The sequence below is a fragment of the Miniopterus natalensis genome, chromosome 4 (assembly GCF_054644295.1).
Source record: "Miniopterus natalensis isolate mMinNat1 chromosome 4, mMinNat1.hap1, whole genome shotgun sequence".
NCBI classification, from domain to species: Eukaryota; Metazoa; Chordata; class Mammalia; order Chiroptera; family Miniopteridae; genus Miniopterus; species Miniopterus natalensis.
In genome coordinates, this window is record NC_142084.1 from 53,755,353 (window position 1) to 53,772,185 (window position 16,833).

Below are 16,833 nucleotides of genomic sequence, written 5' to 3' on the forward strand. Positions count from 1 at the left end.
GAAAATCCCCCTAGTAAGGAGAGCATTATCTCCATTTTTAAACCTCCGTTTTGTAAAGTAACCAGGATGGATGGGTCGTCTCTTCTGCTCTGGAACATTTATTGAGCTCCTACTATGCCCCAGGCAGCGTGCTCACTGAATCCTCGCAGTCACCCGCGGTTAGGAGCTGGCGGAGTTGTGTTCCAAGCCAGTACCATCCAACTGCGATGAGTCCAGCCTTTCTCTCCTGTACACACTGCCACTTGGCTGGTTACTGTCTCCGAGACTGCTTTAATCTCGTGGCAGGAGAGATTACTGAATTGGAAAATAAATTGGGTTCTACATCTGTCTATCAAACCTGAGTTTTTGCTGCATCTGACTATTTGTAAAACTGTTCTTGTTAAAAGCTGTGTCCAAACCATTGTGGGGCGTGGGGGAGACAGGTGGGGAGAGGGGTCTTGATCTTCTGTGATGTAGGAGGAAAACGCATTGAGTAAGTATTTACATATTCCCTTCCTGAGCTGCCAAGACTCTCTCTCATGGTGGCCCCATTTCACCCTAAAGAGAATCAAGTTTGAAGTGAGATATTCTTGAATATATTCTTAAATATGTAAATATTTAAAACCTCTACTGATGATTCAGACACTAAATAAAGGCCCTGGTTGCTATGGCTGCAAGGAAGCATTGAGAGTTAAATCCTTAGGAGGGAAAGATGACTTTTTACTTCTGTTTTAAAGTTTTTTTTCCAATTACAGTTGACATTCAATATTATATTATTTCAGGTGTACAGCATAGTGGCTGGACATTTCTATAACTCATGAAGCAATGCCCCACAAGAGTCTAGTACAAGGTCAGGATTCTTTTCTGTGGACATGTCTGGTGTAGGGAAAGGAGCCAGGGACAGACTGGTCTAACCTGGCTCAGGCAGATAATGCTCTGTGACCTTAAGCAGGTTACTTAAAATTCCTTTCCCATTTGTAAAGGGACTGTGACAGGTGCATGACAAAAATCCAGACATCTCATTTCCTCAAGTATTGAAAACTTTACAGTTGAAGGAGGGGTAAGAGTAGGGAACTTCTTAGTCCTTTTGAATTGGGGGTGTGGTGGTGAAAGCGGGGAAGAGCTGGGCGGGGTTTGAGGGAGTAGGTGTGCAAAACTGAACAATTTAACTATGACACTCTAAGTGTTGTAGTTGCAACTAGGGCTGTCTGGAACTCTTAACCTAAATTTTCAACCTTTACCCAGTATTTCCAAGAAGTTCAGTTCAGTTTTACTTTATTTCATTTTCAGAGAAAAGGAAAGCAGAAAAAAATGGAGAAACCAAAAAAGTGATGGATTTATATAATAAATAACTTTTAAGTAACTCCCAAAGGTTATAGGTAATCTCTTTCTGGTACCTTTCATTCCCTTTGCCTTTTTATCTCCATAAAATCAACTTTTACCAAAAAAAAAAAACACCAAAAAACTTACTGAGGACGAAGAAAACAATTTAGGATTGTGCATCTCATCATCTCAGAATCCAGCTGTCAGGTCCATTTAATTCAAGTATTTTTTAAATGATGATTCGCACAGAAATCAAGTCAGACCCTTGACGATTCAAAATAATTGTTTTGCTCTCCCTTCGCCCACCCCTCAAATTCCTTGAATACTGTATTCCTCACCCAGTGCAAAATGGAGGGACTGGAAACCCTAGCAGAGCTCCTCCTTGCATTGCACACTGGTAGCTAAAGCACTGGGATGCCTACTCATTTCCTGTGAAATGCTGCATCAGTACTTTCTTGAACTGTCACAACTAAAAGTAGCATCTCAGCCGCTTTGAGCTCGCTTGGGTTAGCACACTTGGTGGTTCTTTTTACTGCCCGAATGAGTAGGCTGGACCCCATAAGGAAAGTTAGAACCAGTCTCGTGGTGGTCTGGGCTTGCCTGCTCTGGCTTTTTTGAAGACTGGCTTCTCAGGAGCCACTCCCTAATCCTGGGTAGAGGACTCCTCACACCACATACAAGGTATGACATGATGTTTGCAGCAGCTATTTGCTGATGTCAGACCAAGCTTAAAATACCTGAAAACACAGCTGAGGGTCTGGCTCTTGTGAGCCCAGGCTGGCCCAGAGTAGGGGCGCGGTGGCTTTGAGGAGGACCACACAGACCATTCCCAGCCCAGTGCACAGGGCAGGTGAATGCTGATGATGAACATTCCAGCAATAGGATGCTTTTTGCCATAGCTAGGAATCAAGAAGGACTTGGGAAAGGCAGGGAGATCAGAAAGGAGCATTAGGGGGTTCAGAATGAGAGCGCTGGATGTTTCTTAGAGCTGGTGGGTGGTTTTTATGAGTTCTATTCCTGGGCCAGTTCTGAACACAGGAGCACATGTGCTGGACAGTCTATCCTAACCACACAGACATCTGGACTTAGGCATTCTGGTGAATTCCAGCAATGGCGTGTATGCTTTGAAAATGCTAAGAGCAAGTTCCATAGGACCCAGAGTCTTTGGTGGTGGAACTTTTGACGCTCTGCAAGGATTAAGTATAGCGAACCATCTTCTCTCAATACTTTTCAGTTCCCAAAAAAATGTTCCTTGCTCTGTCTTTTCATGGATTTAAGCGTAACCACTTTACTGGATGAGTACAGAAAGCAAATAGAAGACACAGGAAGGAATATAGAACTTTTTTGCTGATGTTCCCGTAGCTAATGATACTTGGTAACAGACCTATGTACCTTGACCAGCAACTTCAATTCCTGTTATTGCTTTGAATTTATAAAAGCTTGATTTTGAAGATTAAATACTTATAGATACGAAAGATTTTTAGTTTTTAGTTTTTTAGTTTTAAAAGGTTTAAAGTTGGGCCCTGGCCAGTGTGGCTCAGTTGGCCCAGTGTACCCAAAGGTTCCCCATCAGGGCACATTGGGGATTTCAGGCTCCATCCCCAGTAAGGGGCATGCAGGAGGCAGTCAATCAGTGTTTCGCTCTCACATCGATGTTTTTCTCTCTCCTCCCTTCCTCTCTTTCTAAAATAAATAAATAAAAAGGTTTAAGGGTGGGAGCATAGCTTTTTGCCTATCCGTGGAACCTGGCCTGTGTTACCGGCTGGTTGTAGTGCCACCTTCTGTTGAAGTTTGTTTTGACAGCATTGGTCACTGCAGTGAATGAAGGAAAACATCTGGTATGCAAAATTCAGTTCAACAGGAAAGCTTCTGAGTAAAATAGAGTAAGATTTTAGCTCATTGCTAAACATTAAAATTCAAAAGTTAACTTAAAATTTTAATTCAAAAATTAAAATTCAATCTCTTCTCAGTGGAAAGTACTTGGGGAATTAAACTTGCGTTATTAAAAAATTAATAATTTGTTACCGCTTATTAACACTTGCATGTGTTTTAGACATGGCACAAAATATTAGTATCAGTCCTTATTAAGGTTTGTATAAAAAAATGGCATTTCAGGTTACTACTAAAATTTCAGGTATAGTAAATGTTGCATACTTTTAGGGAACCAATGCAGAAATTGAAGTGGATCTAACCTCCAAAATCAGCCTGTTGTGTTTATCCAAGGCAGAGCTGACAGCAGGAAGTAGGCAAACTGGACTAACCTAAATCTGCCAAAAATAACTCAACTGTGTGTGTGTTTTTTTCTTTTTTCACTTTCTCATTCTGGTAGAATTTTTTTTTCCAAAAACTGGCCACGAATGCGAGGACTGAGACTCATGTCTCAAGTTTTTCTTCTAATACTTGCGCTTCTATGAAAATGAAACTCGGCTCCTGGAAGTCAGAATTTCCATCACGGCCTGTAAACTGGTTGGGATCGTTAGGTAAAACCTAAATCAGACCTGGAGCGCGCGGGCCACGCTGCATGGCCGTCGCGCGTTGCCCAGAATCCGGGCAGGTGCCCTGGCCCCGCGCACCGGGCGCAGCGCGGCCCGCAGGCCCGGGGCGTTGCAGGCCCGCGAGTACCCTCGCCGCGCCGAGGGACCCTCCTCCTAGTGCCCTCTCTGAAGGTGTCGCTTCTCTCTCTCTTCCCAGGGACCCTCTGAAAATCCAGCAGCTGCAGCACCAAATCCGCCTGGAGCAGGAGGCCAGCGTGCGGCACCTGGTGACCAGCGCCCCGCGCAGCGCGCCCCCCTCGCCGCCCTTCCCACCGCCGCCCGCCTTCCCCGAGCTGGCGGCCTGCGCTTCACCCACGGCCCCGGAGCCCATGAGCGCGCTCGCCTCCCGCGCCGCCCCCGCCATGCAGTCCTCCGGCTCCTTCAACTACGCGCGCCCCAAGCAGTTCATCGCCGCGCAGAACCTCGGCCCCGCGTCCAGCCAAGGCACGCCGGCCTCCAGCCCCAGCTCCTCCAGCCTCCCGTCGCCCATGTCCCCGACCCCGAAGCATTTTGGCCGAGCGCCCGCGCCACCCTTTGCGCAGCCCTTCGGCACGGAGGCCGAGGTCCCGTGGTGTCCATCGTCGCCGTCGCCCCCGCCGCCGCCGCCCCCGGTCTTCAGCCCCACCGCGGCCTTCCCGGTGCCCGACGTGTTCCCGCTGCCGCCGCCGCCGCCGCCGCTCCCGAGCTCGGCGCCCGCCTCGCACTGCGCCTCCCCTGCCGCCCGCTTCGGCCACAGCCAGACGCCCGCCGCCTTCCTCAGCGCCCTGCTGCCCTCACAGCCGCAGCCTGTCGCTGTCAACGCCCTGGGCCTGCCCAAGGGCGTCACCCCCGCGTGAGTGACACCCCCCCACCTGAGGTCGCCTCGCCCCTTCCACGCCAAAGCGCGCGCGCCCGTTGAAGCTGCGGCCCAGGGGTGCCCTTGAAACAGTTTTACATACTTCACCCAATTTTTAAATTCTTATCACAGCAACTTTACCAAGCTGTTCTTGCATAGAACAAGCCGATCGACTGTTGCTAAGATCAACACTTTTTCCTCTGCATTCAATAATGCGAGATCTTATCAGAAACTACCCAAAATCTAAGCAGTGCTCTTAAATTTGATGGTGGCCTCAGCTACAGTAATTTCCTGAGCATAGTGCAGTCCACGTATGTTCTCTCATTTGATACCCTTCTAAGGGATAGGATTGCCTCGCCTACAACTGAAGATTCCAGTAGTTCAACAATTTGCCCAGAGTCACACAGCCACCAAACTGAGATTTGAACCCATGCCTGTCTGAGGCCAAATCCATGCTCATACCACCAAACTACGTATCTTAATATTTCAGATTAATATTACAGTAGAGGTGGTTATTAAGTATACCCTTAATGTTTCTGAACGATCTAAATTAACAGAATTAGAAGCCTTTACATTTATGTAGTGATTGATTGGAAGTGGGGGGTGGGGGCGTGTACATATCTTTATGTTGTTGATACACATAAGTGAGGGCGTGTGCAACCTAGTGAAGAAACGGTGGTGCCAGTTTTCCCCAGCCAACGGTGATATCGTGGGAGGTGACATGGATCTAGAAAATCTATGAGGATAAGTAAGATGACGCCTACAAAAGTACAGTAAAGCCTTCAAAAGAACCACAGTACAGGTGTTTGGCATGTCTTGTTGAAGAGTAAATTGTGTAAAAGCTAGCACATGTCATTTTACTAAAGAGTTCCGAAATAAGTACGCGCTGGCAGAGGTCAAGCCAGTTCCCTATCTCAACTCTTCCTGTTGAAATCCTACTTCGGAGTCTGCCAGAATCCCAATATTGCTCAGAAAGAAAAGGAGGAAACCCCACTAAAGAATAAAAATGAGGCCTTAGAGTGCAGGTTATTTTTATCTACATGGAAGAATTTCCCATTCTGGGATGTACTAAGCCACCTTAGAGTGAGCATCGCTGTGCCTGACTGACGTGGTGTGTCCAGGAGCTTCAGTCAGCCGTGTCTTGTTTTGTTAGGCACCTTCTAAATGTTCAGGACATGAATTCTAAGTTTAAAGTCTGGCTTCTTCTCAAATCTCTACTGGAAAAAGTTCAGTCAAATGAACACATAAGTGGAATAAAGGAGGGGTCTGTATCATAATGATGTGATAATGGGCTTCTATTGAAAGTTGAGTCAGTCAAATTGCCTGAGAAAACCTTTCTCCCCTGCTTCTCTGAGTTTTTATTTGGCTGCTAGGAAATGAAATATGATGTTGCTACAAAGACGCTAACTGTTAGCTTCAAAACGTGGGAGTTTGTTGCATGACACTTTATCATCTCTTCCTATGAAATGGTACCAAATCTTGCTTCCTAGGAAGATAAGTACTCTGTAAATAATTTAATATTCCTCACGTAGGATTGGATCAAAGATTAGTGTATCAGGCATTGGGGGGTCATGCCTTTTATCATCCTAAGGAGAAACAGTGGTGTATTCTGATCTTGGACTTTGAAATTCTCTTAAGAAGATAAGCAATTTTCAGAGTTTACTTCGAGTAATAGAAGCACTTGCTTCTAATCAGCATGTATCACAGTTGCTCATTTTATGGAGTCAAAATATTTGATAATTGTTACCGCAAGAGCCCAGTACTTCCTGCCATTTCTTTAAAGTTAATGGAGAAGCTCTGCTGATGTTGTGGCTATACTAAACTGTACCCACAGATAGTTAGGTGCTGTGACACTGGAGTAAGTGGCAATACCAGGCAGCAGATGTTTAGCTCTGTGCCAGCCTAACAAGCCATCATTACGTGGTTATCCTTTGTCTTCAAGAAGTTTTCCTGTTGCTGAATCGCACACTTGAATTCTTTCTTTGGGTCTGATACATGTGACTTTTAGAACATTTTTCTCTCCGGCATAATGTGGGATCCCTTGCTTGCATTCTGAATGAAAAACAAAAAGGTAGCTACTTATCCGTGATGATAATCCACATAATTTGCCAAAGACCGAGTGCCCCTTTCAGGGCTGCCATGACTCACTGGCATCCGTGAACTTGGAGGAACTGCCAAATTCTTGTCAAATGAATCTTTTTAATTACTTTCATTTATATTTCATTGGTTACCTGTGGTCACGGTGACAGCAAATTCAGTGTCACTTGTGTTATTCCTCTAATTGGATGGTTCTGTCGAATGTGTGTGTCAAATTGCAGTAAATAGATTGATGACACATGACTCAGTGAAGTAGAAATACATTCCATTTTTATTTTTTTGCCTGCTTTGTTTTACCAAAATCTTAGGTGTAAATTGCAGACATCTGTTTTCTTAGTCATCCGTTGCATACTAGCTGTTTCAGCCTGCCTGCCTGGGTGGCATTGTCCTTGTTAAAGAATAGGCTGGTTATTTACTCACTGTCTAAATAGTTTGCGGAGATAAGGTTCTGTTTCTCAAATGTCTGGGTAGCAGAGGTCAAGGCAGGGAGCAAAGGCCATGGATGCCGGTGATAAACCGCGGTCAGGAAGACGAGTGACAGCGAGAGGCCTGGAGGCAGCGGTCTTCGCCTGCTGGCTGATGGCGGCTTGGGGAACTTCTGCACACGTTGTTCCTCGGGTACCTTTCTTCCTTCAGACTCATACATTCTTCTCCAGGGTCACTGGGGTCACTAGCAGAGAAAGTACTGCCCTTCTCAAAGCTGCCGACAGACACACGTGTTCAGGTGACTAAATCTCTCAGATGGAGGCAGGAGGAGAACGTGCCTTAGAAAGAAATCTGTTTGCACTTTTATCAAATGAATGTCTTCTACTCCCCTCACAACTGCTGATAGTTTTACGGCTTCCATTGCTGTAACCCCACTCTTCTACGAAACACAGTAAGAATCCCTAAGAGGTGGCGGGATCCAGAGGAGTGAGGAACGCCACCTGAAGACACAGCAGCAGTCCTGTCTCTGCTGGCCTCTGAGCGGCTGCACCAAGCTCCAGGTGAATCACTTCAGATCCATCCCCGAGAACCCGACTGGCGCTGTATTTTTTGCTCACCTTGACAGTCCTGGAATCTGTTCTCATAAGGGGGTGCCACATAGCCAAAGCGCTACACGGTTATACACTCTTTGTTGCCTCTCATAGAAGTAGGGCTTTGGTTTGAAATGTTTCTCAAAAGTAAAAGCATGTCTCAATGAGAGCTTTTATTCTGTGGGCACTGGGCCCTTTATAGACTTCATCTCTCTTCTACCTCATTTATAAGAAACAGGTGGGTGGGAACACTGTCCTTATTCAAGGTGAGAGGCACCAAGAGGTGAAGGGATTTCCCAGGGTTCTGGGATAAGCTTAAGCAAGGAGGGTATTCATTAGATCTAGTGACCCTCCCTGGTTTATCTCTAATACCGTCTGATACCTCTTAATTAAAGAAAACCACTGCAGACCAACAAAACAGAATTGCCCGAGTCTTAAGGAAAAGTTTGTAAACAGATTCCGATGCACTTCAGACAGTTTTCAAGTCAAGACCGTGGTTAGATAGTAACTAACAGAAAAGACAAAAGCCGCATTGGACTTTGCAGACATTATCTCATGGCTCCTGCCTTTCTCCTGTCCTGCAGGAAGCAGGTGGGTGGGGACCCTATTATTCCCCATTAGAGGCAGAGGCCTGAGGGGGCTGGGGGCTGTCCCAGGGTCTGGTCATTGGGCTCATTAGTGTCCTGTGCCATAGGGGATTCTACACAGAGTTGCATCCAATCCTGGGCAAGTATCTCCCAGCAAACTAGTAGGAGAGGTCTCAGGGTCTGCTGTGACTAGCGACAGTTAAGCTGAAATGTCTGTTCATAATGAGACCTGCTCAGTCACGGATGGCTCTATACTGAGCTGTATGGGATTAGCAAATAGGTGTAGGTATGTGAGTTTATCCTTTAGCGAACCCAAAAAGTAATGTAAGGAGAAGCTAGTGTTAGTATAAAGTGATCTATTTTCCTTAAGTGGAAGCTTCAGGTACTCACTGCACTCTAACAGCTTTGGCTTTTGAAAAACTCAGTATGTGTATCTTGGGCTCTTTTATATATTAATTCACATATTACATTCTTGAACGTGACGGATAGAGAAATGCCAGCATGTTAATGATTTTGTTCACTCTGGATTTTTGTGGAATTTTGTTACCATTAGGTATCACTGACTATGAGAGGACTATAAGTAGTTAAAAAAATTTCACTAGTTGCTAGACAGGCTCATGACCTCTTAAATCAGTGTTGGACTCTGGAGATTTGAGTTCCTGAAATACACAGACCCAGTTGACCTAGACTAGTATATCGAGGGGAGGATGCTCTCAAGATTATTCAGAAGTCAAGGGAGGGGAAGCCTCCTGGGATTTGGGGGTAGTTGAATCCGGAAGATCTTACCTCCCAGATGCTTGTGTATATGCTTGAGAGGTTTTTGCCCCCAGCCCCATGAGTATTATTTTTAAACGGTAAGTGACTTGCTGTAGGAGCCAGAGTAAACAGTCCTGCTTTCCGCACAGTTGGGCTGGGTGTGAGCACACTGAGGGATCTGGTGTGGGAGGCTGCGATGGATCATTTACTGCTCGAGGTTTGCTTCTGATGTGGATTTTGTGAAGGGTGCTGGTTTGGAATAAGCATGTTGTTTGTTAATTGTGCAAACCATCTCTCTGTCACTCCTCTTTATTTCCTAACAAGTTGTTGCTCTTCATTTATCAAAAGTAGGTGCCATTTAGGGGAACAAACCACAACCATTTTACATTAAACTCCAACACAAAGTTTTATAGGAAAACAAACCCATTTACCAAAACTTTGCCTCAAAAACGTATAACTACTTTTCTTTCCTGGTGCCTCCCCCTTCCAAACACTCCATTTTGGTTTCTAACCCAGACCTTATAAACTAACCCCTTAACTCTTACTCAGTTTTCAACACAATTTCCTAAAGTATTTTCTGACTTACGTTAGTCCAGATAAAATACTCTCTGGAGAAAAAAAAAAGGTTCCATATTAAAACAAGTATAAGAAACACTGCAACCTGCACCCCCGTGCCTCCTTCCTCGGGGCTCGCAAGCTGTCAGCCCTGCCTGTCGTTCCAGCCATGGGGCCCGCACAGCTGGCACCTTCCTGTCACTTGGGCCTCAGCTGTAGTGTCAGCTGCTCAGACGTGTGATTAACTGCACTAACACAGTCACCTCCTCCCACTCCCGTCCCCTCGCAGTGCTCACCACCTCTTGGTATGTCCTGCCTTCCATCCATTCTCTCCTTCCCCTCCCCCCATAGAATAGAATCCTTGTTAGTGACTTAGTTTCATTAGACACTGTATTCTTTTTTTTCTTCTTTTTTTTTAAAATATATCTTTACTGATTTCAGAGAGAGGAAAGGAGAGGGAGAGAGAGAGAGAAACATCAATGATGAGAAGAGTCATGGATCGGCCGCCTCCTGCACGCTCCCGACTGGGGATCGAGCCCGCAACCCGGGCATGTGCCCTGACCGGGAATCGAACCCCGATCGCCTGGATCCTAGGTTGATGCTCAACTGCTGAGCCACGCCCGGCCGGGCTACACACTGTATTCTTAGAACAGAGTTGCACACTGAAAAGCCCATCAGTAAAGGTTATTTCCACATTTTTTGGAAACTCTGGCCCAGAGTTCCTGCCATCTTTTTTACCTCCTTTCCTCTTTCGTTCCTTTTCCCTCGGCCAGTCTTGTCTCCGGGAGTCACTTCCACGCTGGGTAGTTTCTGTGAGCCTGTCTACACATTGGTTACCTCATGTAGTTCCCCAGTAATGCTCTGAGATTCATGTTACTAATACCTACATTTTACAGAGAGGGAAACTGAGGCACATAGCCATTAGGGAACTAGCCCAAGCCACTCAGCGTTTAAGTGGTAAAAAGAGATCCTGACCTCTGTGCCATTGGTCGTGCTGACTCTGAATCCTTCCTCTCCGTCTGTCTGTCAGCATCCCCCTCATCTCCAGATCTTAGGTGCCTCCTCTCGCGGGCTCTCTGCACTGTCGTGGCCAGCAGTCCTCTCCACTTCTGCTCGCTCCCGCTGCCCCTGGGGCTGCTGCCACAGAGATGCCTTCATTTATTCTCCAACTTGATCACTAACCTCTTGTGGTCAAGGACCATCCTTGAGGACTTGGCTGTCTCCTCCGCATCACATGGTGTTGAGACCGTACTGATGAAGCTAGGTGCTCAAGAAATATTTGTGCAGTGACTGTTAGACATTTAAAAATCTTTCAACTGATCGGTTTTTATTTCAGTGTTAATTGCTCAGAATCAAGAAAATACATGTACCTTAAATTTCTGTAAGTAAAGCAAAGTACTATCTTAAAAAACAGCGGGAAACAGGGATCATCAGCCCTTCTAATGCTGGTGATCTTCACATGCTTAGGGAATCGGCTTGTTGAAAGAAACAGAACAATCAGGGTTTGTATTTGAATCAGAGAGTAGTTTTCACTGTACTGTGGATTTATGAAATACCTGGGTGGCAGGACCCCATACTGAAGTGCATGTCCTCTGCGTGTGCTGTCCGAGAGCACTTGTCCTAAGTCCTCAGATCCCCTGAAAGAGTCAGGTGTACTGAGAAATGCTTCGTAAGCAACAGGACTTTTTCAGTAGTAAATAGGTGTGTACTTGTTCAAAAGAACTTGCGGCTGTCCTGTAAACACAGTCCCCTACCTCTCTAGTTCAGGTGCTCTGCCCGCCCCTCACAGTCGCTTTGGGCCCTTTAGTGCTCATCTGTGCAGAGCACAGCTCTCGCGGCGTCTGCCTGTGGACACACGGGGAAGCCTCCTGTCCTCGGAGGATGTCATACAGTTGTGCAACTGGTTACGTTGTCAGGTGTAAAGTGCCAATGGGAACCCATATGTTCCCAGCAGAGCTGATGTGCAGTGAGCTGGCTGTCTTTAGTACTAGCTTTCAGGTGACTTCAGAACCTAGCTCTTCTAGTCCTCAGATATAAAGCTGTAGTCAGAAGCAATGAAGAGCTTTATTTCCAAAACTGTGTAATAATTTTACTTGTTCTGAGCGTGACTTGTTATATGTGGTTTGGTTTCACACGGCTCTGGCACAGGTTTTCTTGCCTGAGGAGAGGGAGCTTAGAGAGAGATCAGAAGTGGAGACGGACAGTGCACTCGTTCACTCATTCGGCCTGTTCGACAAGCACTGTGATGAACAAGAGGCATGAGAGACAGTGAAACAGAACATAGGATGCTAGTGTGTGATGGGGTTATGAAGAAAACAAACATGGTCCAGTGGCCAATGGGGTTGACTTAGTCAGGGTCCCCCTTTCCGAGGAGACATTAGACTGAAGCCTGAAGGCTGGTGACATTGCCCCGGGAAAAAGAGTAAGGAGAGAGGCTCTAGGCTTAGGAAAGTTGGCAAACTGTGTGCATTTTTGTTAAAGGGTTGCATGGTACTAAAAATTGAGGTTATAAATCATAAGTCCTATGGCCCTTGCTATTAATATGTCTCAAGTTCATTGCCCAGCTCCTTAAAAATCTAGATCCATTCCCAGGATACAATTTAAAGTTTGACTAACCACTCTGATACTACTAACACGGGATATCATGATATTTTATTTCTTTAATTTGTTTTTTTAAAAACCAATGTCTAACATCATCCTATTGAACTTCAGAGGCAAATGACTAGAAAGGAGGGACCCGGAAAAGCTATCAGAGTTTTTCCATTGTAGGTAACAGAAGACTCAACTACCAGATTAAATGCATAAGGTTTATTGTTTTACATAACAAGTGGGGGGTCAGGCAGTTCCATAGTACATTAACACAGTGTCCCCAAAACAATCGGGGATCCAGGCTCTTCTTTCCAAGCTGTTATTGGCATGTCGTGGGCTCTCCCCTCCTGGTCACACCGTAGATGCAGCGGTTTGGGACATTACACTTTTGACACAGTGGTAGCCCGTGAAAGAAGAGGGACATTTCTTCCTCTGTGTTTCTCTTTAGAGATGGGGAGTTTTTAACTGGAGCACCGCACCCTCTCTCTCCCACCCTCTCCCACCTCCATTCTCCCAATCTCATTGGCCAGGGCTCCATCACAGGCCTCTGGCTCATTACTGTCCAGGGGATTGAGACCACTCCGATTCATCACCCCTGAGTTTGGAGAGAGGTGGGGATCGCCGTTTCCAAGCACATTGAAAGATGAACACCCAACAAATTAAGAGGGAGTTCAGCAAGGAAACGAGGGGGAGTGCACAGGAGGAGGGAATGGTTGCTGGGAAGAGCAGGAGGGACCTCAGGAGGAGATGGTACAGGTATTCCATTTCTCCTGGATCTTTGCCCACAGCCTTGTGAGAAATAGGAAGCAAATTGCTTAAGGCACCAACAAAAGTGGATTCCCCAGCCATCGAGCCCCCAGCACCAGTGCCCCCAGCTCACATGGCCCAGGGCACTGTCGCTGATCCTGAAGAGAAAGGGTCTGGCCCCTCACCTATCCTGACAGCCCCGGGCTCTGCGGGAGGTTGAGGAAGTTCGGGACGCACCGAGCATAGCAGGAGCCGCAGTCTTCCCAGGGTCCTGTAATATAGGACACCCTGTCCCATACCACGGGCCTTCCCTAGTCAAGGTAGGACAGGCGGGAAGGTAACAAACTTAGTTTCTGCTTAGAGTGGGCTAAGCACTGTTGTTGAATGAATTCCTTATGGAGGATCAGAAGGATTGAATTTATGAACGCATGAAAGAAAGATGTTCTCTTTCAAATCCCTTCAACAGTCACATGTGGTATATGTTTTTATTCCTGCTCATAAGAAATGTTAAGAAAGTGGCTCAAAGTCACAAACCTAACACAAGGCAGAGCCAGATTTTAAGCCTAGGTCTGATTACAAATCACATCATATTTTCACTTTACATGGCTGCCTCCCCAGAGCTGAAACGCAGGCCGTCCCTATCCTTGGCAGTTAGCTAACCACAGCGGCACATTCCCCTAAGGTATCTGAACTTCCTCCGAAAACTGGTTCCAATTAGTGTTACCTGAACACTGACTCCAGCGTTCATGGTTCTTTCCATAATTAGTTGGAACAGCTGTAGCATTAAAAAAGGAGAGGGAAGAGACACGGTCACACATTGTACCCTTTGTTGGACTTGAATGTTTGACGTGGATTTATGTGCCCGGCAATGGACTATACCGCCTCGTGCTTTTGTCCCGCAGGGGATTTCCCAAGAAGGCCAACAGGACTGCGAGGATAGCCTCTGACGAGGAGATCCAAGGCACAAAGGACGCTGTCATTCAAGACCTGGAACGAAAACTTCGGTTCAAGGAGGACCTGCTGAACAACGGCCAGCCGGTATGGAGACGGGCCCGGGCTTGGCGTGGTAGCTCCCCTCGCTTCACTGAAACCTAGGTTCTTAAGCTTTGTCCACAGAATTGACTTTATTACCCCTGAATCTGAACATCCTCTTAGTGTTATCCCTTGAATCTGGGGAAAAGGGACAGGGTGACATGGCTTCCTTCTGTGAGTCCCGAAACTGTTCTTGGAGGCAAGATAGCAAGTTGGAGACACAGGAAGGGCGGCTGGTTCTAAGGCCTGGAGTAGGACAGAGGCAGAACTGTGACGTGGGGAAAGAGCAAACCCTCGAGAGGGTGGGGCTGGGGACAGGCGAGGGAGAAGCTGAGCCCGAGAGCCCCTGTATCTACCCCAAAGCAGGGAACTGGCATTCAAGTGCCGGAACTGGGATTCCGACGGTACTGCTCTACACAAATGGTATCTTTACTAAGGAAATCGTCGCCCGCGTCCGGTTCTGTTCTCCTAGGACGATTACTAGACACTGACTCAGTAATCTGAAAGAGTAAGGCCCGTTTCACAGTCATTTTGTTGTTAATCTTCATACAAGGATATTTTTTCCATTGATTTTTAGAGAGAGTAGAAGAGAGGAAGGGTCGGGGAGAGAAACATCCATTCTAGAGAGACACGTCGATTGGTTGCCTCCCAAACACGTGGCCTGGGGGGGGGGGGTCGGGGTCCAACCTGCAACCCAGGTTCATGCCCATAACCAGGAATTGAACCCAAGATCCCTTGGGTGTGCTGGCCGGTGCTCTAACCACTAAACCACACCAGCCAGGGCTGGTTCACAATCTTGTTCTAGTTTGTCAGCAAGAGAACTAAACTCAAGAAAAAAAATAATTATGTTTGAAGGCTCCTGAATTGTATAGTAGATAAAGAGATCTGGTTAAAAAATACACACACACATATATATGATGTTCTTTCCACTGGACTTAAATGTTTCCTCATCAGCTGTTTGGTTTTTGTTTTTCACTGACCCTTTTCTTATCACATCAGAATATTTTAAGGGGACAGGAAAAGCAAGTCTAGCAAATAAGATTTCTGGGGTAAAGGAAAGGAGCCTTTGTGTGTCTTTATTATGGAATTAGCACCAGAAAAATTTGCTTGGCCCTTAAGTACAAGAGGAAAAGGGCCCCTTGGTGTAAAGTCTCCCTCTCAGACACCGTTTTCAGAGTAGAAAGCTCTCTATGCCAACTGTTTTCTAGGAATTTTAATGATCAAGCATTGACAAAATGGGAGAATAGACCATGTTTGATTAGAAAGGTTGGGAATAGAGGAAGGTGTTGAATGCTGATATTAGGGCATCCTAATCTGAGTTCAGGAAGACTAAAATTCTAATGACATCTTGTGTTAGTTACTCATTTCACCGAGAATAGGAGATTTTCACAAAGGGAAATGTTTTCTCCCTGAAATGAGTGTGTGTGTGTGCGTGTACATACTCTGAAAGTTTTCCCTGGTTCTGTCAACTGAAGCCTTTGGAAAATTAAAACAAGTGCTTATGGGAACTTTTTCAGGCCAGGTAAGGAAAGGCATCTCTCCAGTTTTTCTGTTTCTTTTTTCCTTTTTGGTGGTTTAAATATTCCTTATGGACTAAAGTTCTCTTTGTTAAAGTAAGACTTCTAAGCTATTATGACATACTATATATATTATATGTATATAGTATTCTTATTTATATGTCTTTTACATAGATAATCTGTTTTGCAGTGAATGACATTTACAATAAGTTCCATACATTCCCACATTGGAGAGTCTAAAAGGATAGGAAAAGTAAGGTTTCCCCTTTTAGAAAGTGGGACCCTCAAACAACTTTTGCCTTATGTTACATATTATTGGCTTCCAGAGACAGAGCTTGTGTATCCACATGGCATAGCGGTTAGAAACAAAACTGTGAAGTCAGCTTCTGATGTTGCCAGAGCATTCCAGTGAAGGACTAGATAGCAAATGGGTATTTCTGCTTATTAGGAGCAGAGTGGAAATCACTCCAGTCCTCCCTTAGATGTTGATACAGTTCTCCATGGAAACAGTAGGAAGGCTTTGAAGGGAGCAGAATTCATTGATTTTTTTTTTTTTAAAGAACCATGAGAAAATTAATGTATATAACAACATACTGGACTGAAACACTCCGTGACTACCTCTTCTTGTCTTCTGCCCCTTCTTTACTAAAGGAGATAATCTGAACTTCGGGGCTGGCTGTCATTTGGCACTTGACTTGTTTCCATTCCCGCTTTCAGCTGGGACTGGAACCAGCGATTACTGGAAATTATAAATTTACCCAGCATATTTTTCTAATTAGAGTGTTTCCAATAGACTGTGTATCTATATTCAGAAGTTTATCTGAAATAATTTCGGTAGTCTTTTTTTAGGTTCCGCCTTACTAATCATCCTCTTTTCAATCAAACAGTTTATAAAATGCCCTGTGGGGAAAATTGTCTTTTAAATTTCATCCCAGACCTGTAATTGTAAGGCATTTTAGAACCAACACTCCAGAGCAGGAATCAGCCCAACAGACAGAATAAAAATGTGGGCATTTCTTTTGTATGAGAATGGCCCAGCAGAAATGGTTTTGGCCACATCCAGAAGTGCTGGCTGCGAGATGTGAAAACATGACCAGCTTCCTTGCTTGACAGGCGAGCAGTTTTCCTCTGAGTAGAATCCTGAGTGATGGTTATGAGCATTAGAGTGTCTTTCGTAGTCTTTTACCAACTCACCCGTGTGCAGTCATTCTTCGTGGCTTATTCTACTTGCCTCCAACACCTATGTTACACAGCAACCTAGAGAAA

At 45.5% G+C, this 16,833-nt stretch overlaps 1 protein-coding gene across 4 annotated transcripts in view; it reads left to right on the forward strand.

Moving 5' to 3' along the window:
• The window catches only part of PALLD (palladin, cytoskeletal associated protein), a 344,882-nt gene that overhangs the window by 303,536 nt on the left and 24,513 nt on the right, over positions 1-16,833 (forward strand). For 3 of the 4 annotated variants that reach the window (XM_087816541.1, XM_087816543.1, XM_087816544.1), the window contains 2 exons: positions 3,994-4,668; positions 13,921-14,056. In XM_087816541.1, the coding sequence (XP_087672667.1) occupies positions 3,994-4,668; positions 13,921-14,056 (811 nt within the window). Of the gene's footprint in view, positions 1-3,993; positions 4,669-7,470; positions 7,755-13,920; positions 14,057-16,833 lie in introns of those variants that run through there. The other variant, XM_087816545.1, reaches the window with a different exon arrangement.